A 23,956-nucleotide genomic window follows, 5' to 3' on the forward strand; every position below is an offset into this window, starting at 1 on the left:
TGCCACGCCCAAGAGTGCTGGCACGTGGTGCTCTGTAGTGTCCGCAGGCCCCTTGCTTCGTGTACGCTCCGGATTCCTTAGAGCCTGCAGGGCGGCGAGCGGCCGTCCAAATGCGTCCGAGTCTGAAGAAGCCAAGTTAGCAGCGAGGTTCTTTCCTAAGTCTGAAGGAGGTGAGTAATGCACTGAAGGGGGTCGGGGGATGTAGAACACATTCTAGAATCCACTGGACTAAAAATGTGTTCTGTCCCGCAGACCTGAAACTGAGGAACTCGAGTGCCCTCCGAGGCCACTCAGGGCCCGCGGTCTCCCACGCGGGAGCAGCGACCACGGCAGACCTACTTGTGGTCTGATAAAGATCAGTGACAACTGACCCACGTCTCTGGAGTCATCTCCTTTCCGTAGACCTCTTGCAGGAGGGGATCAAAGCAAAGGAGTTAGCGCTCACAGTAGGGTGGAACTGGTTCTCTGGTTCTGCTGCTTTGTGTTTTGGCAGGACCTTAGGCTGCAAAGGACTGACTGACGGATCTGTTGCAGGTGAAGTGTCTCTGCTCTTGTCACCCCAGAGTTATGGGAGTAACAGCATTGCTGTCTGTCTGCATATGAGGCGCACGCACGACCAGTGCAGATTTCTCAGCTCGGACGTGTCTCTTTTGAATCTATTCCTTGGAAAATAGATTTGGTTCGTAAGGTTTTAAAATAGTTCAGCTTTAAAAGCATTGCAGTTTTTCAGAATGCTTTTTCTTGAAACTCATCCACCCCTCAGCTAGTAACAAGTAGCTGCCTTAAGAATTTTGTCATTGCCCAGGCCAGGTAGTTTAGTTGGTTAGACTGTGCAGCCTCCCAATATGCCAAGGTTGCAGGTTCGATCCCTGGTCAAATCAATGTTTCTCCTCCCCCTTTCCCTTCCACTCTTTCTAAAATCAGTTAAAATTTTTTTGAAAAGAATTTTTTCATTGAGATTGTCTTCAATATAATGTTTTTTAAAAAATCAGGTGGATTGGTTTCTGCGTGCAACTGTTTTAATTTTTTTTTGTATTTTTTTTTTTTTTTTTTTGTATTTTTCTGAAGCTGGAAACAGGGAGAGACAGTCAGACAGACTCCTGCATGCGCCCCACCGGGATCCACCCGGCCTGCAGTGGGCGATGCTCTGCCTCTCCAGGGCGTCGCTCTGTTGCAACCAGAGCCACTCTAGCGCCTGGGGCAGAGGCCAAGGAGCCATCCCCAGCTCCCGGGCTATCTTTGCTCCAATGGAGCCTCCCTGCGGGAGGGGAAGAGAGAGACAGAGAGGAAGGAGAGGGGGAGGGGTGGAGAAGCAGATGGGCGCTTCTCCTGTGTGCCCTGGCCGGGAATCGAACCCAGGACTTCTGCACGCCAGGCCGACGCTCTACCAGTGAGCCAACCGGCCAGGGCCTGCGTGCAACTGTTTTAGCTTCCCTGCTGTTGTATAAACATTAAGGTCAAGTTGATGAACCTTTGTGGAGAGGAAGTAGTTTGAGTTATGAACAGTATCTATGACCAATATACCCAGATTCTTTTTCTTTTTCCCATTAATCCTTTGTGCTTTTATAACAGATGGGGAAAAATAAGATTTCACTGTTTCCCAGCTGGTTAACTGTCATCCAGACACTCCCTTCACTTCAACATAACACAGTCAACACAGATACACCAGTGGCTCATTTGTGTTTCAAATCATTAATGGCCTATTTTAATTTTTTGCCTTCTTTTTAAATTCAGGTATTGTCTACATATGGTGTTATACAAGTTTCAGGTGAAACATAGTTATTCGACATGTCAGTGGCCTATTTTAGATCCTTGACAGTTTTTTCTGACCTAGATGAAATGTTTTTTCTTCCTCCATACCAGCAAGCTGACTTCAGTCTAGAAATGTAAATATTTTTAATGCTATCCAAAGTAAAATAAAATCAAGGGTAAACTTTCTACAGAAATGTATTGTGGGCCTGAAACAATGTTTGAAGATATCTGCCTGCCTGTTTTCAATGGCATAGGGCAGATAGTTTAAGAGGGTCTTTTAAATAGGAAATTATCTTGCAGCCACTTGTGTTACAATAGGTCAGAGCCTTCTTATAAGGAAACCAGTGCTGTTCAACTTTAGAGGCAAATCACACTTAAATGCAGCAGTCCTTGTGCATAAACATGGAATAGATGTCTTAAAGACAACTTGATTTGTGTCATGGTGGTGGTATGTTTCCTCCTAGCTGATATCAAACTGACACAGAAAGCAGAAGCCTCTGCCCACTCACAGCTGAATTTCTCTACCAGGAAGAAGTGTCCAGACAAGAGATTTTTGTTGTGTGACTTCACAAAAAGTAGTGAGATGTCAGGCCCCTCACCATTTAAGATGCGATTTGTTCATCTGGACCTTAAGGGAGCCCCGCCAAAAGTCTCATACTTCTCGGAGGTAGGAGCTCCCTTTTACCTTGAGGTAACCACTTTGGGTTTGGTCTTTAGAGTTGTAAAGTAACCTGTAGAAATGTGTGCGTAGAACTCAGCCATGGGTCTGGCTTGGTCACAGTGGTGGCAGCAGTGGAGATTTTTTTTTTTTTTGACAGAGACAGAGAGAGAGTCAGAGAGAGAGGGATAGACAGGGACAGACAGGAAGGGAGAGAGATGAGAAGGATCGATTTTTTTTTTCATTGTGGCACTTAGGTTGTTCATTGATTGCTTTCTCATATGTGCCTTGACTGCAGGCCTTCAGCAGACCGAGTAACCCCTTGCTCAAGCCAGTGACCTTGGGTCCAAGATGGTGAGCTTTGCTCAAACCAGATGAACCCATGCTGGCAACCTTGGGGTCTCGAACCCGTGTCCTCCGCATCCTAGTCCGACGCTCTATCCACTGTGCCACCGCCTAGTCAGGCAACAGTGGAGATTTTTTAATATCCTCTCACAAAACAGAGCAACCAGGACAGCAAAAGGAAAAACAGGACAGAGAACCCCCAACTTCTTCATTGTGGACTGAATGTGTCCCGCAAAATGTATTCGAATACTGGCCCTCATACTTGTGAAGGGGACCTGATTTGGAAACAAGGTCTTGTAGACATCATTGACATGAGGGGAGCGTATGCAAGTTTTCGTAATTTATAGTCAGTTTTTGAGCACAGTCCCAAGCTGATGTCCTCCTCTGTCCAGCATGCTTCAGAACATCCCAGATTCTTGAAGAAAGAAAACTGACAGTAATGTCAACAGGAGTGTCACAAGTCATATGAGACACGGGTTGCTGTTTTACGTGTCTGCAGGGAGACTTTCCCTTAGCACCCACAATGTGCGATTTGTTACCCCAGCTGTGAGGCCAGACTGAAAGTTCCAGCTCTGTGTATAGTAGGCATGACCTGTTCCTAAAAATCCTTGAGGATAGGCATTCATATTCTTTGAAATAAAGATAGAGTAATGGGGGGGCGGTGTGAGGGAGTAGGTCCGTGAGGTAGCCATGACCAGCTGTACCTCTATTCCCTTTCATCTTCCCATACATACCTCTCAGTTCACACCACCAACCAGAGCCCTGTCAGTTCCTCCAATTCCTTGTGCTTGAAAAGCCTCCTCTGTGTTGCATCTCAGCCAGGTGGGCTGCTCTCTGTGACTGCAACCTTCTGTGCTTGCTTGCCCAGCCTTCCCTCCCCAGCTAAGCCACTGGTCAGCTGCCGTTCAAAAGCAGCTGTTTATTAATGTGTGGTCCTCCCACCCGTGTGCAGTGTTATGTCACTGTGTTAGATTTGACATAACACAAAGTACACATTCCAGGTTACAAATGTACAGATAGAATATGAGTATCAATAGCGCTCCGTGTCTGAGAGCCAAACAAGGTCCACTGCTGGATGTGTCACTGTCCTTCAAATAGTCATTCCTTCATGGCACCCCTGTCTCCCTCCAGATCTTTCCTCTGTTCCATGCCCTGGGCGCAAATGGCCTCCTCATTGAGTATGAAGACATGTTTCCCTATGAGGGCCACCTGGGCCTGCTGAGGGCCCAGCATGCATACAGGTATCTGTGGGCAAGGGACGCCTCATGCAGAGAAAACGGGTGGGGGTGGGCTGGCAACCTGGAGATGTGGGTAGGGCAGGTGTGAATTTCACAGTGTAGGACAGTCCTGTCGGTCTTTTTAAATGCATGTGCTGAATTATAAAACTTGTTCATAGAAGAGTAGAGAAAATAAGCGAGGCCTGTGATCCCCATAAGGAGAACTGTGATCTTGTCAGTAGGTGTGAAGTGCGGAGAGAACCTTTGAGAGGTTCCATGCAGGGGGAAGGAGGGCTGCTCCTTGAGGTCATAGCAGGATCTTCGTGGGAAAATGGAGATTAAAGGGGAGAGGCTCAGACTCCATGACATCGGATATGGTGGTCCTGGATGCACTCTGCTGGCTTCAAGGTTATGGTATCTATGCAAATCAATAGCAAGTTGCCCAAAGAAGAATGGGCAGAGGACACTTACTGTCAGATCCCAACAAGAAATCAGGATGGCCAGTGAACATATGATAGTAATAAAAGAAATAAAAACAATGAAATGCCATTTTGGATACTGAATTGGTGGATCTTTAAAAAATTTGTTAATACTCTGTTCATGAGGGTGAGAAAAAGCAAGCCTCCCTCTGGTGGACTGTAAACAGCCTGGCTGTCCTGGAGGTTTGGGTCTCTGTGTCAAAACTCCCCGACGTGTCTGACCTATAGGCCCCATGCACGTTGGATGGGAAGACAGGGAAGGTATGGGTATGAAACAGTGTTGTGGCCTCTGTTGTGGCCATCCTGCCCAAGGTTTTCATTTACTTTATGCCATTCTGTTCTTTCTACAATGAACACGGTTTTTTTGTTTGTTTTTAAGTGAAAAAGGTGCCAGCGTTCCTGTAAAGTTTGAAAAAAGTGTAATTAGGGTAAAGAGAGAACTTTATAGTCATTACATTTGTAGAACTGATTAAGAGTTGGTTTAAACAGAGAAACTGGAAATTGCTTTCTTTTTTGAGATAAATTCATAAATGACGACTCGTGGAGGAGGCAGTCAGTCCAGAGGCACTCTTGGGTGCTCCCACCCTGGGCAAGTTCACATCAGCTTCCTCAGGGTGGGGTGGGTCTTCCTCCATGCACAGGTGCAATGCTAAATCCCTTGGGGTGAGGTCACTGCACCAGAACCCTTTCTTTCCTCTTGAAGGAGTCTCCAGCTTTCTCTGTAAAGATGGGACAGGGAACGTTTTAGGCTTTGTCTGGCCCCTGTTACCACTCTGTGCAGCAGGAGCAGCCACGGGTGACATGCAAATGACTGGGCCTGGCTGTTTTCCAGGAACACTATAAGTGGATACTGAAATATTTTCTGAATCATTTTAAAATGTAGAAACCCTTCTTAAGTCACAGCTGCCCTAAAACAAATGGGGAGTTAGCCCTCAGGTTCACCTGCTGACCCTGCTCTATAATATGATTCCTTGTGTAGCCTTTTCTGGTAAAATGACTTCAGCACCCTATAGTTTGGGTAAAAATAGCTGATGGGAAGCAGACTTACTTGAGGCCCTAACAGCATCAAGCCCCTAGATTCTAGAGCAGAAGTGTCCGAAACCTTTAGAGTATCCATTGAACTTTTTGGAGTTAGTGACCATAGATCGTACTAGTTTCCCTAAGAGCCTGACTAGGAAGGGCTGGGGGAGCAGGAGCTGGCATGATCCTCTGGGTAATCTTTTTCTCTGCAGCCCCTCTGAAGTCAAAGAGATCCTGCATCTGGCCACACTGAACGAGCTAGAAGTTGTCCCCTTGGTGCAGACATTTGGGCACATGGAGGTAAGTGGAAGGAAGAGGAGTCACCTGGTGCCCACGTCTGGAGTTTGGGGGTGTCACAGGCAGGAAGCAGCTCAGCACAGCAGAAATGGCTCTTGGAAGCCCCTGTGAAGAGACAGAGAGGGTGGAGCTGTTGGTCAGACTACTTCTGCCCCTAATGGAGGGAGAGTCAGGGCCCCAGCTGTTTGCTTCTTAACTATGTTCATCACAGTTTACAGTACTGAGCAGCATTGAAAAGGGGAACACGCTTTCTGTTTTCTCTGTTTGTGTTCTTTTCTCAATATTGGAAATACTTTCACACCTGGTTCTGTGTTGTCCTCTAACAAATCCGCCTATTAGATCTGTTAACGCCCCACCCATCTTCATGCATGCATCTCTGGAGCATGTCTTCCGGAATTCTATCCCATAACCAATCCCCTGGCTGTCCTGGATCACGCTCACTGCTGTGCTTTCTGATTTCTTGCCACTTTCTACCTCTGGGGACCTGGAAGGTTGTTTTTGACAAATGGTTCTGTTTGGTTCTTGTTTGGGGGGGGAGGGTTGCTGACCTCTTCACACACTATATCAAGAAGTGTGGGCCGTGGCCGGTTGGCTCAGTGGTAGAGCATCAGCCTGGCATGCAGGAGTCCCGGGTTTGATTCCCGGCCAGGGCACAAAGAAGCGCCCATCTGCTTCTCCACCCTTCCCCCTCTCCTTCCTCTCTGTCTCTCTCTTCCCCTCCTGCAGCCAGGGCTCCATTGGAGCAGAGATGACCTGGGCACTGAGGATGGCTCTGTGGCCTCTGCCTCAGGCGCTAGAATGGCCCTGGTTGCAACAGAGCAACGCCCCAGATGGGCGGAACATTGCCCCCTGGTGGGCGTGCCGGGTGGATCCCGGTTGGGCGCATGCGGGAGTCTGTCTGACTGCCTCCCCGTTTCCAACTTCAGAAAAATACAAAAAAAAAAAACCAAACAAAAAAAAACAAAACAAAACAAAAAAGAAGTGTGCTCAACCTATAATTCTCAGAGTGAGTGGGACCTGTGCACACTCACTTCCCCACTCAGCCCAGTTAGAATGAGAGGAAGAAGCGGGCTGTGACAAAGCCACTGGACAGCATGGACTCTGCTTCCAGTCACTATGCCTGGGCCTCTTTGGTGACTTTGAGCAGGTGCTGCAAGTTTAAACCAAGAGAGCCTGTCAGGATTCAGAGGCAGGAACCTGGTCATGGGTTTCCTTCCTGATGGTCCCTGGCCTGCCCCTTGCCGCGGGGAGCTTAGGAGTGAGCCTCTCTCCCCGTGTCCCTGAGCTCCCTCCTCTGCTCTCTCAGCAGTTTGTGCTGAAGCATGAGACTCTCGCTCACCTCCGAGAAGTGGCACTTTTCCCCAACACCCTGAACCCGCATGAGGTGGAATGTCTAGCCCTGGTTGGAGCCATGATTGACCAGGTCATGGAGCTGCACCCTGGTGCCCGGTGGCTCCACGTTGGCTGTGATGAGGTAGGTGCCTGTGTTGCACCTTCTACTCCCCCGTTTTGCAGCAATCCCATGTGTTCACTTCAACATCATCTTTTTCACTTTGTGGGCTCTTAAATAAAAAATAGTCTGTGTGCCATGGATAGAGAAGGGCTGGCTGAGGAGGTGGTTCTGAGAGAGGGACCTCACCCAGTTGGACCTGTAAGCACCTGTGGGAGGGCTGGGCCTGAAGTGGCTATGCTACCCGCCTCCCCGAAGCAGGATTCAAGCCTTTGGAGCCTGCAGTGGGTGCGAGTTTGAGCTGGTTACTTTTTCTGACTGAAGAAATGCAGTTTTGGGCAATGGGAGAAATGAAATATTACTTTGGGGCTGTGACGCACAGACAGGTGGCTGCGAGGGGTGCTAGGCTCTGTGACCCACCCCTTACCCTTTCTACTCCACTCTCTCTCGAGAAACTTGAACGGCCCACCCGGGAGGATGGTGAGCTGACCGCCGAGCATGCATGATGCTTTGCACACATTTTACTCCAGAATTTGATCCTTTTCTTCTGAGGAAATCTTTTTTTGGGGGTAGTAAGATAACATACAACATAAAATTTACCATTCGAACCATTTAAAAATGTATGAGTCTAAGCACATTTATGATGAGCAGTCATCACACCATCTAATTCAGGACCCTTCTCCCCCCAAAGGCAACCCACACCTCTCAAGCAGTCACCCCCACCCCCTCATCCCCTTTGTGTTTATGGATTTGCTGGTTCTGGATATTTCAGAGATGGATACCAAAGCATGTGCCCTTTTGTGCCTGACACTGTCACTAAGCAGTATGTGCCCATACTCCCTTCCTGTTTCTGGCCGAGTGATATCCCAGTGTGGAGACTATGTGGTAGTCCTCATCCTGGGGGACCTCTGGACTCTTTCCCCTGCTGCAAAAGGGACCCTCGCCTGAGCGTTTACATCTTGGTAAAGAAGGCAAGGCCAGCCTTCGCCACTGACTCCTCACATGCCGCTGCCCCTAGATGATCCCAAGCTTTTACAGAGGCCAACACATCCTGTCTTCCTTCCGTCCAGGTCTATTACCTTGGAGAGGGTGAGGCTTCAAGACAGTGGCTGCAGCAGGAGCAGAACACCAAAGCCAAACTGTGTCTGTCCCACATGAGGGCTGTGGCCAGCCATGTGCTGGCCCGGCACCCCACCACAACGCCCCTGGTGTGGGACGACATGCTGCGGGACATCCCCGAGGAACAGCTGTCAGGTCAGCTCTGGCATGTCCATGGGGAGGACTTCCTGGTGCCCAGAGGAGGCTTAGCTGCTGCTAAGCTCTGTCCACTGAGAAGGGGAACTAGTTACAAGGCAGCAGAGTATTGACGTCTACAGTTCTGTCAGAACCACTGCTTAAATGTCCTCTCACAGAAATGCCACTCCCCAAAGAGAAGGATGGATCTGAACTGGGGGCAGCCGTGAGGCCCCAAACCACCATGGCCATCTGACCATCAGTAGAGGTGGGGGGAGGCTGGGCGAGGCTGGGCCATGGGACTGTCTCTGCTTCCAACCCTCTGCCCCACTTGGCTTCTGTGGCCAGTCCTGCAGGGACCCTGGCTTAGGTTCCCATGAGGGAGGCAGCAGCCTCTCCCAGTCCTCCCCCGGGCTTACCCTGCCTGAGGTTTTGGGATGAGATGGAAGATTGGTGTGGTCACTCACAGCTCTGGCCAGAACTGGGATCTGGTGTTCCAGTGCCTGCGTGGATGCCCATGATTCTGCAAGGCTCAGGTGTCCTCACTGCAGCTCTTAATGACAGGTGGCTAATTAGCATTCATTATAATTAAGTCAATTAGCAGTGTGTTCCTGTTGCACCCGTGCCTAGTGCCCCTGGCAGCTTGCAGACAGAGCAGTTTATGCTCGTGGAAAACTCTGACCACTGGCTGAGTCAGAGCTCCAGGAGTCCAGTCATTTCCATGGCTGGCTGGCTTCCTGGCTGTGGCATTTCCATCAAAAACAGCACAGTGTGGACTCTTTCCTAGGAAGGATGGCTTGTGTTCCATTTTTATGCAAAGAAGTACGTGCTAAGGGCCATTTCTAGCACTCATGACCTCTCTCCGCCCTAGCATCGGGGGTGCCACAGTTGGTGGAGCCAGTGCTCTGGGACTATGGGGCCGACCTGGACGTCCATGGCAGGGGTCAGTACTGTGTTACCAAGGGGAGACCCTGTCACCCTGACTGCCCAATGGGGGGATACAGGGCTCTCTGCTTCACCGCATGCCCCTCTCTGCGGGAGCTCCAGCCCCAGGGAGTGGCCCTCGGTGTGTCCTGTGGCTCACAGGTCGGCCTGTCCTAATGAACAAGTGAACTGAGGCCACCTGTGAGTGGTGGAAGTCTGCTCTCACTGAGATAGGTGCCCACCCAGGCCTCGTGGGTGTGGGCACAGCATGGTGTTGGGCACCATGTTTCAGGACTTGGCGGCGGCAGCCTCCTCAGGTATTGGCCCAGTCACACCTCTTTGCTGTCTTGCTCAGCCCTCCTCATGGAAAAGTACCGAAAGTGTGGTTTCCTGCGGCTGTGGGCCGCCAGTGCCTTCAAGGGGGCCACTGGGCCAAGGCAGGCCCTGCCTCCCATCGAGTACCACCTCCGGAACAACCTGCAGTGGCTGCAGGTGGCAGCCCGTGGGCCAGCAGACACACTGCAGGGCATCGTCCTGACCGGCTGGCAGAGGTGAGGTTGCTGTGGCCAGGACACACTGCCCTTCTCACCTTCCAGTCTGGGCCTCTGACCCTCCCTCTTGGCAGGAAGGAAGAACGGTCCCTCAACCCCTGTAACCACTCCCCAAAACTGCACAGGGCAGGTTGCTCTGAGTGTCGGGGCCATGGAGCATGCTTGCCTTCCTGGCCCCCACACCCTATCTGACTGAGCATCGTGTATGTCCATGGTCTGCAGTCTCCGTGAGGCCACATGCACATGGCTCACAGACAGTTGGGACTGGGACATATGTTTGATCTTAAGGATTTTATACCACATGAAAATTTGAGCTACAAATGACTTTTGGTCCCAGCCAAGTCCTGGCCACAAGTCCCACCTATGATTGGAGATTGGGGGGAGGCCAGGAGGGCCTAGCACCAAGGGCAGAGCACGCAGCCCAAACCCAGGGGGCAGCTGGAGTCAGGGCCTTTGAGGGGAGCTCCATCTTCCAACCTCACAAAGCCAGGTCAGGTCAGGATGAATTCATTAAGGATTTCAGGGTGATGACCACAGCATTCGAGAGGCACAGCCAGCTCTGCAGAAGCTTCTGGATGCCTGTCATGTGGTACGGGGAATGGTGTGCAGGCATCTGCTGTCCGTGCAGCAGGAGCTGAGCTCCCCTCTCCCATGGACTCAGGTACGACCACTTCTCTGTGCTGTGTGAACTGCTGCCTGTGGGGATCCCGTCCCTGGCCATCTGTCTGCAGTCACTTCTACACGGTATGGCACCCTGCTCTCTCTGGGAGACTGGGCAGGAGGAGCAGAGGCCGGTGTCCTTGGGGCTAGACTGTGGTCTTCCTCAGCTGTTCAGGGACAATGTGCCTGTCCTGGCCCAGGACCACCTGCCCAGTACCAGCCTAAGTTTTCAAGCCTAAATGCCCCTCAGACACAGTGAACTCTAAAAAGAAATCTATCATGCATGGGGTGCAGAAAGAGCTTCTGCCTTGGCTAGTTACATTCCCAGCACCCATGCTGGGTGCCCACCTCCAGTTTACTGCGGGAAGCACAGTGATGATCCCAGAGCAGCAACTTGAACAGCCAGTCAATAATGAGGGCTGTGACACCTCAGAGGAATTTTAAATGATGCATGTGGTGTTGGAACAGAAACACGGCTGGGGATACTGAGGAAGGCAGGGCCCCGGCAGTGGATGCCGTGTAAAGAGGCCCATGCTGAGCCCATGAGGTGAAAGGATAGGCCCTCAGCTCTATTCTACCCCATTCCTCTGGGCTGTGTGCTGGCTAAGCCCCTGCCCGCTTGACCATCGCTGGCAGGGTACCGTCACTCACACTGATTGGGAATTGATGGTACATACCAGCAATGGCTGAGTGGGCAGAGGCTTAGCCTATGCACATGGCACCCCCAGGGCCTTGCTACTTTGTTTCACTTGCCACAGGACCTGGGGACCCTGGGAGAGAGGCTGGAAAGGCTGAGGGAGCCCCTGTGCTTAGGCTCAGTGGTCTTCCCGGCCAAGGCCTTGCCAGTAATACAGATCTTAGTTTTCTTCTCTAGTTTTTAACATAACAAACATGTTTTCATAAGTCTCATGAGAAGCAACAGGGTCTTCTTTGGTTGGCATACGCTTGGGCCACTGCCCACCACCCATAGCAGAGGGCCCGGAGGTCTGGGCAGTGTGATCAATAGAGTCCAGGCTTGGCCTGACCTGTGGTGGCAAAGTGGATAAAGCGTCGACCTGGAAATGCTGAGGTTGCCGGTTTGAAACCCTGGGCTTGCCTGGTCAAGGCACATATGGAGTTGATGCTTCCTGCTCCTCTCCCCTTCTTTCTCTCTGTCTCTCTCTCTCTCTCTCTCCTTTCTAAAATTAATAAATAAAATAAAAACAAAATTTAAAAAAAGTCCAGGCTTGGCCCTGGCCGGTTGGCTCAGTGGTAGAGTGTTAGCCTGGCATGCAGGAGTCCCAGGTTCGATTCCCGGCCAGGGCACACAAGAGAAGCACCCATCTGCTTCTCCACTCCTCCCCCTTTCCTTCCTCTCTGTCTCTCTCTTCCCCTCCCGCAGCCAAGGCTCCATTGGAGCAAAGTTGGCCCTGGCGCTGAGGATGGCTCCATGGCCTCTGCCTCAGGCGCTAGAATGGCTCTGGTCGCAATAGAGCAACGCCTCAGATGGGCAGAGCATCGCCCCCTGGTGGGCATGCTGGGTGAATCCCGGTCGGGCGCATGCAGGAGTCTGTCTGCCTCCCCGTTTCCAACTTCAGGAAAAAAAAAAGAAGGAAAAAATGTCCCGGCTTCCCATCCTCTAGACTAGAGGCCTCTCTAACCTTCTGTCTCTGGTTGGTTTCAGGAGGCTTTTCCGAAGATGTTAGAGCAAAGGTGGAGAACCTTCTCGGGATTGCAAGCCTGGAAACCACCGGTTTGATGAGGTGACATCCCATCCCCAGCTCTGCCCCTCCCCTCATGTTCGGCTCCATCTCACCACCTTGGTTCTCTGTGCAGTGAGGGCGCCGGCTCCTTTCCCGGAAGTGACATCCTGGCCCTCGTCACAGAAGGCCTCCACCTGCGCAGCTCCGTGGATGACATGCTGCAGAGGGACAGGTGAGTGGGAGCACAGCACAGTGAGCCTCCACACGGAGCCCCAGGGTAAGGGCCTGCCCATCCTGCACCAAAACTTTCTAAAGGAAAAGTTTTTTAAAATTGCTACCAGATTCTGAAATTATTTCAGAGGTTTTTATTATTATTATTGCTTTTTAAGAGAGGTAGGGAGGCAGAGAAACATTGATTTGTTGTTCAACTTGTTCATGTCATTGGTTGACTCTTATATGTGCCCTGACTGGGGATCAAACTGCAATCTTGGCATATCAGGATGATACTCTAACCAACTGAAGTTCCTGGCCAGGGCCTCAAAGGTATAATTTAAAAACCACCCCAAGAATGCCTTGCCCATCTGTGTGTGTGGATTTGTCCCCAGGTATGTGACAGGCTGGTTCAGCCCCTACCATCGCAGGCGGAAGCTTATCCACCCAGTCATGATCCAGCATGTCCAGCCCCAGGCACTCAGGTAGCCCACCCCTGGGTCTGTGTGTCCTGTCACATGGTGGCAGCTTTCTAGGTATTACAAGTGTGGATTCCCAGGTGACTCAACTTTGCTGAATTGGCTGTGCCCCTAAACATTAGAGAAGCCAGGGTGTTACTAGCTTAAAATGGGGAGAATAACCAAACTGACCTGGGCAGAGACCAGGCTCACCATGAAGCCAGACCACCTGGGGCTGATCCTGACCCCACCACTGCCAAGCCAGCCCTTCCTGGTGCTCTCCGGGTTCATGGTTTGAGCTGAGGACAAGAATGCACTGTTGATGGCTGCAGGTACCAAGAAAAACCCTGCCATCCAGTTGAAAATTACGTTTCGGGTTCAAATGCTAAGATGTGATAGTCGGCTGCTGATTCCCAACAATGCCGACAGCCCTGTTTCATGGGTGGGTAACTAACACATAGGACTGTACCCGTTCATAGCTGTCTGGGGCCCTCAGTCTCCTGGCCAGGTGGAGCGCCCTCGTGCAGGAGCTGGAGGCTGCCCTGCACCATGTCTTCCATGAGGATGCCGTGGAGGAGTGGCTGGAAGAGAACGTGCACCCCAGCTTGGGGCAGCTGCAGGCGCTGCTGCAGGACCTCAGCGAGGCTGCTGGCTCCTGGCCCACCCTGGCCAGCCCCAGCCCTAACTTGGGTCAGGACCCCTGAGAGGGGGGGCCTTCCCACACCCTTGTCCAGCTGTGTCCAGCCCGACACTTTGCCTCCTGCTAAGCCCTGGACTCCAGGCAAGCAGGCAGTGCCAACTACAGACAGTTGTTGCCGGGGAGAGAAAGGCAGAAAACGAGACGCTTGTGGGGACCTTTCACTGATCTGCACATGGAACTTGAATTCTTATGAAATAAAAAGGAAAATAGAAGCTAGAAGTCATGCTGATAGGAATTTGACAGACTTCACTACTGCCTTGGCTGCAGTCAGGCCTTGGCAGTGACCCCAGTAAAGGGTCTGAAACAACCCAGCCTGGTGGGGGACAAGAGGGCAACCAGACCCCCCCTCCCAGGAGCATCTCATAGCCCTCAGATGAACATACCAGAAGCAAACTAATTATATTTCATACTTTTTATTTAAAAAGTAATTTTGGATTTAACCATTTGAAAATCTAATTTTAGCAGGTTTAAATAACCATGTTCTCAAACTAAGAGCTGGTTGGCAGCCACTGCTGAGAAGGGAGAGGATTCCTACAAACTGCCGTCCTTATTGTCACTCAGCCTAAACCCTGCTCTGGGCGAGTTTGACGAGTTCAGGCTCTCTCCAACTACAGCCTGCTCGAGGCTCAGTGTCCAGTTCAGTGGGTACAGCCTACTTTCTGCCACACACAAAAGGGCCCAACTGACAGGTCTTACCAAGGTTCAGGAGAAGCTGGAAATCTAACTTCTAAGGGCAAGGTTCTGGTATTAAATGCTGCATAAGGCTGGAAGAAATCATCTCATTTCTCGCCAAGTGGCCTTTTCCTAGGCTGAGGGTACAGAACAGGAGCATATCCTCCCCTTGACAGTCCAGCACAATCCTGGCTGGATCTGAGACAAGCCATCTTGGTGGAGAGTGATCTGTGCTGGGAAGACCTCGGCTGCAGCAGTCAGGCAAGTCTCAACAGGCTGCAGACAGGCACCTCACTTCTGACCACTGAGGACATCTGGCCAGGTGAGGGATATAGCATGGGGGGCCAAACATGAAGGAGATGCTGGGATTCCTGGGGACACCATGCCAGCCTCAGTTCCATAGTCTGACCCTGCCATTGACCTCACACTGACCTGCTGAAGCCTTGTCATAACTTGTGAGTTGAATTCCCATGGGATCCATGCTGGCCAACTCTTCCCACTAAGTGCTCAGTCTCAGTGCAGGAACTCCAGCCCCAGCCATGTCCTGGAGAGCCTGGGCATCCTTCCCCTTTCAGAGGCTACAGGCCCATATGGCTGGTGGGTTGTGGGTTGGGTCCAGACAAGGCCATAACCACCTACCACTCTCACAAACCAACAAGGCCCAGGCTGGGGCTATCTGGTTCCAGGAGGCAGACCCAAGGTCCATGACCTTCCTGGACACCTTGGAGCCTGCAGACACAGTCCAGCTGTGGTTCTGCTGACAGGGTAGCAGCATGAAACAGGAGTGCCTGAGGGTCCCTCCCTGGGGCTGCCAGGGACACATCCAGGTGATTTAGGAGGAAGACCGGCTGGTGGCCCATCAGGCTTGCTGAGGCACCATGATAACCAAGGCCAGGGGCTCTGTGGGATCAGCTCTGGCTCCTGGGGCCATCGGGCTCACTGTCGCTACTCTGAGACAGCTCCATGGGGCTCTCGAGGCCGTACAGCTCCAGAAAGGTGGCAATGAGCTTGGCAATGGCTTCCACATCACTAGGCCGAGCCAGCACCGGGAGGAAGGGCAGACAAAGAAACCACAACAGTCTCATCTTGGACCATGCACTTTCAGTACCCCCAGGGCTCTCCTCCAGGACCTGGCACCTTCTGTCCTGGTCCCCATCCTCACCCGAACAAAGCTTAGTCCTCTGTCCTGCTGGGATCCCTGAAGCCCCTCTCCCCAACCTGTCCACATGGGGACCTCCAATGTCCCCCAGTGGTGGTGGCAGACCTGTCCCCAAGTCTCCCCCATGGTTCTCTTCTCCCCGTGCCCTGCCATGCTGGGCAGTCTGTTGTGAGGGCCACAGGCAGGCAGCTCTGGCCAATCCCAACGCCCACCCTTGGCTTACCTGCGGTGGCCCATGACAGCACTCTGGGTGAGGGGGTGCGAGAAGCCTGTTGCAAAACGCAGAACCACCACGTAGCCCCTCCCAAAGTACCGCACCTTCTCCTCCTCCACATTCACATCCCAGATGTCATGCAGCAGGACCACCACTGCAGTGGGGACAGGTCAGGAGTAAGTCAGTAGTAGCGTCTACCCCACCTGTCTGCTGGGCATGATCACTTCAGGGCCCCTCTGCAGAGGACCACATTACATTTGCCATGAAGCAGAAAGCGCTGGTCACTGTATCCAAGGCTGGATGGACCCCAGTAACAGCTGAGACCCTGACTTTGGATGTCACAGGTCATTGACCACAGTGCAGGGTCATGTAGCTGCTGGTTCCAGATAGTCTGGGTGAGAAGGAATGTCCTGCGACCCATTTGGCCTGGAAAGGCCTGCCTGTCCTGTAATGACCACTCTGTCATGGCAGAGCAGCTGAGCATGCTGCCACCCGACTTCCTACTTCTCCCTAACTGCTAGAAATGCTTTCCTGGTCACTCTAGGCTGGCCAATGAACTAGAGCTGCCTAGCAACATCCTTTGGGCCAGGACATGTCTAGGGGCACCCCATATCTACCCAAGAGGGGTGCAACCCGGAATAGAGAAACCAGCATGGACCCAGCCAGCACACAGCTGTCTATTGCCCTCTGTCCAGCCCAGGGTAACCCCTTATTCTGTTCATTCTGGATGCCTCACCTTGGTCATGGCCTGCTCTGAAAAGGGTTAGCAGCTTCTTGTATAAGCTGAACGTCTTCAGCACTACCTTCCCTGTGTTCTTGTCGAAGATGGCTTCCTGAAAATCGGCCAGAAGGTAATCACTGGGTTGCTTGCCTCTGTGCATGAGCCAACCACACACAAACCTCCAGGAGGGGATGGGCTCACTGACTGTGTCCTATTCTCACCAGAGCAGAACCTCTTCCTTCCCATACCAGTCAGAACCCCACATGCGGTATTCCAAGTCTACCAAAGCCAAATGCCTGCAGCCTGACCTAAAGACTGCTGACAGGTGTGGGGTATAGGGGGCTAGGACATTGAGGCAGGTGCTCCCTCCTCTACAAGCAAAAGATAAGTACAGTCGCCAAAATAATCCAATGAGGGAATGGGAGTCAGAGGTCAGAGAGCAGCACAGGGCCAGACAGCTCAAAGGATCATAAAGGACAAGAGGGCAGCTACTGAGGAAGCGGACTAGCCCCTTGTTTCATGCTGTGCTATGGCAATGCTTGGGAGGAAAGAACTTGGAGGAAACGGCTTCTAGGAGAAAAATGGCTTCGGAGGATTCCTTTGCCGAGGAGCAGTGGCATATAGGCAACACTGAGCGTGGGCACCCAGAAATCACTGCACTGAAGTCTTAGGGTGGGGCGTCAGGCCTAGAGCCTGCCTTCCTGCTGTGACCCCCCACTGCAGGGACCTAGAGCTGGCCTTACCTCCCAGTCCTCCAGATTCTGCATGGCCACAAACAGGCAGCCGGTGACATAGAACAGCTTCCAGCCCAGACTCTCTGGGGGACAAACAGAATACAGCCAGGTGAGGGTAGCAGCAGAGGGCAAAAGCTGATAAGCCCACAGGAGTCCCACTCCCCAGCAAGGTCGCTTTTCCAGATATTGGCAGGAGTGGCATCTGGGGCTCTGCCTGTCACTCAGGACCATGTGAGACACTTCACCAGCTCTGCCCTTGCTCTCTAGGTGTCTACTCAAGACAAGTAGCTGGGTCTCTGTTGACCACAGCATGGTTGTGATTGGGGGAAAGCTGGGAAGGCTTATAGGGAGCAGCTGAAAGTATGGTCATCCTATACAACAGAACCTTAAACAGATAGAGAGAACCTTCTTAAAAAATATTTTCTGACACTGGAAAATGTATAAGATGTGAGTGAGAAGTGCAGGCTGCAAGGGACCTGGGTATGAGGGAGAATACACCAGCACACAGAGGTGGGGTTGGCCGGGGAACCATTAGGAGGCAGAAGAGTAGCGTTCCCAAAGGCCATGCCTTGGTGACCACAAATAATGGGCTTTCCTTCTTTATTTTCCAAAGAGCTGAGAAAGTTACTAGAGGTGCACCTCACCTCCACTGTAGTAGGCAGCAGCCAGGCCAATCGACAAGATTCCTGCAAAGACAAAGCGAGCACCTTGCTGTTGGGTCATCACCAGCCCAGAGCCCACCTCCTTCCCATTGCCAGCGATGGATACAGGGGGGGAACAGCAGAGAGCCCACCAGGCTCAGAAGTGGAAGTTCATTCAGAAACATAGTATGTGCCCTTCACACTATGCACTGGACATGTCCATCTATGTGAGGAAATAGAGCTGACTGGAGAACCAAATGGAGGAGCCTGATGTGGGTTTTACCCCAACAATAATACATGGTATGGAATGAAGATAGAACTGTATGTAAAAAAAATCACAACACAACATATGAGAAATAGAGGAGGCCAATACATGGTATGGAATGAAGATAGACTGTATGTAAAAAAAATCACAACACAACATATGAGAAATAGAGGAGGCCCTCTTTCACAGTCACGAGAAAGAAGGACCAGAGACAGGATCCTGAAGGCATGGCAGCACCATGGCAACCTCCCCCACATAGAGGAAAAACTTAAAGGGCCTACTGTTGCCCATCATGTGGGCCTGCAACACAGATCAGACACCGGGTATACAAAAGCAAGCAAAAGGGGAGATGTGGGAACCTCAGAGCATGCAGTGTTAACTAAAGGATGTTAAGTGGCGAGAAAGGCCAGACAGATAAATCATATGTAACAGCATGGCCATAAGATAAAATCTGGGAGAATACAAAGAAATAAAATAATTGTTATATTCTAGGGTAGTAAAACGAAGAAAGGAAAACAAGTTTTATTTTCATCCATTAAAAAAAACTCAAGATATATCATTGGGCCTGGTTGGCTGGCTCAGTGGTAAAGCGTCAGCCCAGCATGTGGATGTCCTAGGTTTGATTCCCAGTCAGGGCACACAGGAGAAGTGCCCATCTACTTCTCCACCCCTCCTCCTCTCTCTTCTCTCCTCCCGGCTATGGCTCAATTAGAGTGAGTTGGCCCCCAGCGCTGAGGATAGCTCAATGGCCTCCACCTGAGGCCCTAGGAAAAGCTCAGTTGCAGAGCAACAGAGCAACTCCCCAGATAGGCAGAGCATCGCCCCCTTGTGGGTTTGCCCGTGGATCCCTGGTCAGGGCACATGCAGGAGTCTTGTCTCTGCCTCCCCTCTTCTCATTGAATTTAAAAAAAAAAAGATTATAGAATTTTATACCTGAAACCTATATAATTTTATTAACTGATGTCACCCCAATAAATTCAATAAAAAAGTTTTTCTAAAAGTTTAATTTTTTATTTGGCAGAAATAAGGAAATCCTTACCAACCAGCAAAGACCAGGACCTGATGCCTGGCGCCCTCTTCAGATGGAGGCAGGAACTGGTGCGCGTATCCACCTGCATGTACATCCCTGGACTGTACAGGAGCCACTATCAACAGAAGACCTGAGCTAGGAAGGGCAGACACACGGACAGTTTGAGGCCAGCAGCCACTGTCCAGAGAAGCGCAGTTCTCCAGGGCAGGGAGCTGGGTTGACCCACCAGCAAGACCTCCAAAGGCTGGTGAACCAGTCTGCCTCTGTTGATTATTGTCCCTGTGGTCATGCATTCACTTCTTTTTTTTTTATTTTTATTTTACAGAGACAGAGAGAGTGTCAGAGAGAGGGATAGACAGGGACAGACAGACAGGAATGGAGAGAGATGAGAAGCATCAATCACTAGTTTTTCATTGCGACACCTTAATTGTTCATTGATTGCTTTCTCATATGTGCCTTGACCGAGGGCCTTCAGCAGACCGAGTAACCCCTTGCTCGAGCCAGCAACCTTGGGTCCAAACTGGTGAGCTTTTGCTCAAACCAGATGAACCCGCGCTCAAGCTAGCGACCTAGGGGTCTCGAACCTGGGTCCTTCCGCATCCCAGTCTGATGCTCTATCCACTGCGCCACCACCTGGTCAGGCTCATGCATTCACTTGATCCCCCCAGGGGCCCATTTCTTCTGTAAGGAAGGCCCTTCTCTACTTAGTTATACTGACTGCACTGGGGTTACTTGCCCTGCTTAGATTCACAAACTGTCAACAGGCACTTACTTGATTCTCACCTGCCCCATCTTACCTGGGAACCTGTCTCTCAGACACCTTAGCCCCCAGCGGCCTTCAAGCTTCTGGAAACCTACCAGAACCTAGGAGAACGCCCTCATTTCCCTGTGCTGCTTCCCACCAGAAAACGGAACTCCAAGTCTCATCATAGTCTGAGTCTGCTCTGCCATGGATGGAAGAAACCAGCCCTGCGGTCTCCCCAGCTGCAGGAGTGAGTCCCCAGGGGTCTGACCTGCCACTCAAGGAGAAGTCCCCCTGCAAGGGGCCATACGCAAGACGCTGGCGTCGGGCCCAGCTCTGAGCAGCTTCCCAGAGAGTCCCTCTGAAGTCAGGGCAAATCCCTGACAACAGGTGCAGTTCGCACATGAATGCTGCAACTGGGCTCCTCCCTGACCTGCTGCTGCAGCGAGCTCATCGGCCTGGGCGAGGGGCGCAGCCTGTGGCCTGCCCCTTGCAGCCCCTGGGCCGCGTCCCGAACTCGCGCTCCCAAGCCCCACCACCCGCCTCGCGCCACCCGACAGTGGCCACCGCCCGGCGCATACCGAAAACCTAGACCAGCCGGGCTCCGGGGCAGGGATAAGCCTGGGGCCAAGGGCACCGGCAGACGACTTCCGTGGTTAGGGTGGTGTTGCGCTGACTTCCGGGGCTGGGGGCGGGGCCTCACACTTCCGCAATTAGGAGGCGGGCTTTGTGCAGATTCTAGCATGAAAGGGCCGTGCATCCTCCAAACCCCCGGATAATGGCAGAATGAATGGAAGAAAAGAGCTGTGTGACAGTGCGGACCCCGCAGAGAAGCGCTTCCCATTTAACCACTTCGGGGACGGAGATGATGATCCTGGAGCAGCCCTGACATCGCAACAGAGCCGGCAAATGTGAAGTGACAGCCACAGGGTGCGGAGGCCCCCATCCCTGTCCTGAGAATGTCATTTATACCTCGAAAAATCCGTTTAAAATGAGAAAAACTTGAAGTATCACGTTAATCTCACAACAGAGGCATACAAACTTATGGTACTAGTTGTAAAAACTTGCCTTTCTATTCCCAGCCAGTGAAGGAACCGGACCTAACTTAGAACGGAGCCTTCACCACATGCTGTTGTCTACCTCAGTGGTCTCCCAAGTGGGATGATCACAGTGATCGGCCAGGTGCTGGAAGAACAAACGAGAGCTTGTGTTACTATTTATTTTTGTTATAATATACATAGGTTACTACAATAGTGCATAATGCTGTCTATAAAAATATACATACATAAACCTATTAAGTTTTTGCTCTCCAGCATATACTCTACTTAGAGTGAAAAAAGATGGAGAAAAGTATATAAATACATTATACTTAAAAAGAGGCTTACGGCCCTGGCCGGTTGGCTAAGTGGTAGAGCGTCGGCCTGGTGTGCAGGAGTCCTGGGTTCGATTCCCAGCCAGGGCACACAGGAAAAGCACCCATCTGCTTCTCCACCCCTCCCCCTCTCCTTCCTCTCTGTCTCTCTCTTCCCCTCCCACAGCCAAGGCTCCACTGGAGCAGGGTTGGCCCGGGCGCTGAGGATGGCTCTGTGGCCTCTGCCTCAGGCGCTAGAATGGCTCTAGTTGCAGCAGAGCAACGCCCAGATGGGCAGAGCATTGCCCCCTGGTGGGCGTGCTGGGTGGATCCCTGTCAGGTGCATGCGGGAGTCTGTCTGACTGCTTCCCCGCTTCCAATACAAAAAAAAAAAAAATTTAAAAGAGGCTTACAAGATATAAATATATAAATACATATTAAAATACATAAAATGTGGTAATTTAGTTATGGGTAGTAGAGTTGGCATCATTAATCTGATACTTTTTTGTGTGTGTGATGTGAAACAATACAAACGAGAGTTTTATGTAGGTGCCACTGGGAACCAGGGCTCTCAGCATGAGAGGAAGGAGTCACAGATGTAAGATCAATGAACGTAGTAATTAGAGCCCTGTATTCCTGGATTTGAATTAGAAGGATCAGTGTTAATTCATAATGTATTTTGTCTTAAAATTTTTTTCCATTGGTTTAAGAGGGAGAGAGAGGAATTAGAGAAAGAAAAATGAACTTGTTTCACTTAGTTCCATTTAGTTGTGTACTCACTGACTGCTTTTTTAATATACCCTGACTAGGTAGGGGTTGAAACCTCAACCTCTGGCGCACCAGGACGATGTTCTATTCACTGAGCAACCTGGCGAAGGCTGTATTTTGTCTTTGAATAGTACATGTGTGGCCCTGGCCGGTTGGCTCAGTGGTAGAGCATCAGCCCAGCATGTGGAAGTCCCGGGTTCAATTCCCAGCCAGGGTACACAGGAGAGGCGCCCATCTGCTTCCCCACCCTTCCCCCTCCTTTCTCTCTGTCTCTCTTTTCCCCTCCTGCAGCCAAAGTTCCAGTGAAGCAAAGTTGGCGTAGGCACTGAGGATGAAATGGCTCTGGTTGCAATGGAGCAACACCCCAGATGGACAGTGTATTGCCCCCTGATGGGTTTGCCAGGTGGATCTGGGTCGGGTGCATGTGGGAGTCTGTCTCTTTGCCTCCCCACTTCTCACTTCAGAAAAATACCCCCCCAAAAAAAACAAACAAAAAACCCCACAAAAACAAAAAAGTACACATGCCCTAATGTCCCCTGAGAAGTCCTAGAAATAATGACCAATTCAGTAGCAGTGAGCAATTCTAGTAGTCATACTGTGATTTTTAAACAATTTTTATGAAAGGAACTAGGCTTCTTGTAGAAATGGCAGATTTCAGCAAAAAATAAACAAAGGAATATATCAGAAAACAAAGAGACTATTAGCATCTTGTCAGAAGAACTTCAGAACCTAACTGAAGAGATTCTCATTGCCGGAAAAAAAAAAAGTATTTGAGCTCTCACTGCCGAAAAAAAAGTATTTGAGCATCAATGAGAATATTTCAAATAAATTGAAAATACTCGTGTTTAATTCCAAAATTTATCAAGATAAAATTTTAAATTCTTTGTTAACTTTTGGAAGATGCTGAGAAACTGATTTTTTGTTAATGAAGAAAATTTACAACAGGTTAAACAAATAGGGGATGAGAAGAATTTCTTGTTATAGAAGCATTTCCTCTAATAAGAAGAAATGGTAGGCTCTTTGCTTCCAACCACAACGAGATGACAAAGAAAACATCGTTCGACAAGCGCCACAAAACGCACACGCTGTGCCGCTACTGCGGCTCCAAGGCCTACCACCTGCAGAAGTCCACGTGCGGTAATTGCAGCTACCCCAGCAAGCACAAGAGGAAGTATAACTGGAGCGCCAAGGCTAAGCCGCAGACCACCGGGACTGGTCGCATGAGGGATCTGAAAATCTTACACCAGAGATTCAGGCATGGCCTACGTGAAGGAACACCACCTAAACCCGAGGTCAGCTGTTGCGGCTTCCAGTTCATCTTAAGGACTTCAGTGATTAGTCGCACAATAAATGCTATATAGCTTTAAAAAAAAAAAAAGAAGAAATGATAGAATAAAATATCACCCTGGCCCTGGCTGGTGGCTTGGTGGATAGAGAGCCCAGCATATGTACCTCCGGGTTGGGTTAGGGCACACAGAAGTGACTATGTGCTTCTCCCCCACTGCTTCCCCTTCTCATCCTCTTCCCCTCCCTCAGCCAGTGGCTCTAATGGTTGGAGTCTGGCCCAGGTGCTCAGGATGCTTCATTAAAGCACATCATCAGCCTGACCTGTGGTGTCACAGTGGATAGGGCGTCAACCTAGAAATGCTGAGGTTGCCGGTTCGAAACCCTGGGCTTGCCTGGTCAAGGCACATATGGAAGTTGATGCTTCCAGCTCCTCCCCCCCTTCTCTCTCTCTGTCTCTCTCTCCTCTCTAAAATGAATAAATAAAATAATTAAAAAAAAAAAAAAAAAAGCACATCATCAGCCTCACGTGCTAAAAATAGCTTGGTATTGTAGCCTGACCAGGTGGTGGCGCAGTGGATAGAGCGTGGGACTGGGATGCAGAGGACCCAGGTTCGAGTACCTGAAGTCTCCAGCTTGAGCACGGGCTCATCTGGCTTGAGCAAAAGCCCACCAGCTTGAACCCAAGGTTGCTGGCTCTAGCAAGGGGCTACTCAATCTGCTGAAGGTCCGCAGTCAA

General features: G+C 50.9%; 2 protein-coding genes, 1 long non-coding RNA gene and 1 pseudogene across 12 annotated transcripts; 2 read left to right on the forward strand and 2 right to left on the reverse strand.

Moving 5' to 3' along the window:
* The first annotated feature begins 37 nt into the window (after window positions 1-37).
* Window positions 38-13,944, forward strand: HEXD (hexosaminidase D). 7 transcript variants are annotated; one of them, XM_066234317.1, is made up of 15 exons: window positions 38-170; window positions 253-534; window positions 2,281-2,419; window positions 3,887-3,996; window positions 5,684-5,771; window positions 7,075-7,242; window positions 8,289-8,472; window positions 9,323-9,394; window positions 9,731-9,926; window positions 10,588-10,670; window positions 12,250-12,328; window positions 12,402-12,500; window positions 12,874-12,963; window positions 13,137-13,268; window positions 13,433-13,499. In XM_066234317.1, exons 3-14 carry the CDS (start codon window positions 2,336-2,338, stop codon window positions 13,237-13,239), a joined length of 1,356 nt encoding a protein of 451 aa, XP_066090414.1. In that variant the 5' UTR covers window positions 38-170; window positions 253-534; window positions 2,281-2,335; the 3' UTR covers window positions 13,240-13,268; window positions 13,433-13,499. The 7 variants fall into 7 exon arrangements, with proteins under 7 accessions (XP_066090414.1, XP_066090415.1, XP_066090408.1 ...); XM_066234318.1 differs by having other exon boundaries at window positions 13,416-13,460; XM_066234311.1 differs by lacking the exon at window positions 13,137-13,268 and having other exon boundaries at window positions 13,416-13,944.
* On the reverse strand, window positions 4,218-9,313 carry LOC136307689 (uncharacterized). 2 transcript variants are annotated; one of them, XR_010725988.1, is made up of 3 exons: window positions 8,919-9,313; window positions 5,796-5,873; window positions 4,218-5,170 (listed from the first exon to the last, which is right to left on the reverse strand). It is a non-coding gene; the product is annotated as an uncharacterized lncRNA (long non-coding RNA). The 2 variants fall into 2 exon arrangements; XR_010725987.1 differs by lacking the exon at window positions 8,919-9,313 and adding an exon at window positions 7,646-7,759.
* Window positions 13,945-14,033: 89 nt separating the features above from the next.
* CYBC1 (cytochrome b-245 chaperone 1) lies at window positions 14,034-20,993 on the reverse strand. 3 transcript variants are annotated; one of them, XM_066234327.1, is made up of 7 exons: window positions 20,883-20,993; window positions 19,082-19,187; window positions 17,781-17,822; window positions 17,146-17,219; window positions 16,418-16,514; window positions 15,691-15,835; window positions 14,034-15,337 (listed from the first exon to the last, which is right to left on the reverse strand). In XM_066234327.1, exons 2-7 carry the CDS (start codon window positions 19,164-19,166, stop codon window positions 15,217-15,219), a joined length of 564 nt encoding a protein of 187 aa, XP_066090424.1. In that variant the 5' UTR covers window positions 19,167-19,187; window positions 20,883-20,993; the 3' UTR covers window positions 14,034-15,216. The 3 variants fall into 3 exon arrangements, with proteins under 3 accessions (XP_066090424.1, XP_066090423.1, XP_066090422.1); XM_066234326.1 differs by lacking the exon at window positions 20,883-20,993 and adding an exon at window positions 20,396-20,794; XM_066234325.1 differs by lacking the exon at window positions 20,883-20,993 and having other exon boundaries at window positions 19,082-19,207.
* A 1,805-nt stretch (window positions 20,994-22,798) lies between these two features.
* On the forward strand, window positions 22,799-23,651 carry LOC136308431 (large ribosomal subunit protein eL37 pseudogene; annotated as a pseudogene).
* The last annotated feature ends 305 nt before the right edge of the window (window positions 23,652-23,956 follow it).

Source organism: Saccopteryx bilineata, chromosome 6 (genome assembly GCF_036850765.1).
Source record: "Saccopteryx bilineata isolate mSacBil1 chromosome 6, mSacBil1_pri_phased_curated, whole genome shotgun sequence".
NCBI classification, from domain to species: Eukaryota; Metazoa; Chordata; class Mammalia; order Chiroptera; family Emballonuridae; genus Saccopteryx; species Saccopteryx bilineata.

What these genes read in the sequence shown, in the direction of transcription:
- HEXD (XM_066234311.1), top strand. Translation starts at nt 2,336, where the DNA reads ATGTCAGGCCCCTCACCATTTAAGATGCGATTTGTTCATCTGGACCTT. An exon ending in AAGTCTCATACTTCTCGGAG is followed by an intron (nt 2,420 to 3,886) that starts GTAGGAGCTCCC and finishes GTCTCCCTCCAG; the next exon opens with ATCTTTCCTCTGTTCCATGC. An exon ending in GAAACCACCGGTTTGATGAG is followed by an intron (nt 12,329 to 12,401) that starts GTGACATCCCAT and finishes TTCTCTGTGCAG; the next exon opens with TGAGGGCGCCGGCTCCTTTC.
- CYBC1 (XM_066234327.1), bottom strand. Translation starts at nt 19,166, where the DNA reads ATGTACATGCAGGTGGATACGCGCACCAGTTCCTGCCTCCATCTGAAG. An exon ending in TGCTGCCTACTACAGTGGAG is followed by an intron (nt 17,220 to 17,780) that starts GTGAGGTGCACC and finishes TTTGTCCCCCAG; the next exon opens with AGAGTCTGGGCTGGAAGCTG. An exon ending in CAGAGCAGGCCATGACCAAG is followed by an intron (nt 15,836 to 16,417) that starts GTGAGGCATCCA and finishes TCCCCACTGCAG; the next exon opens with TGGTGGTCCTGCTGCATGAC.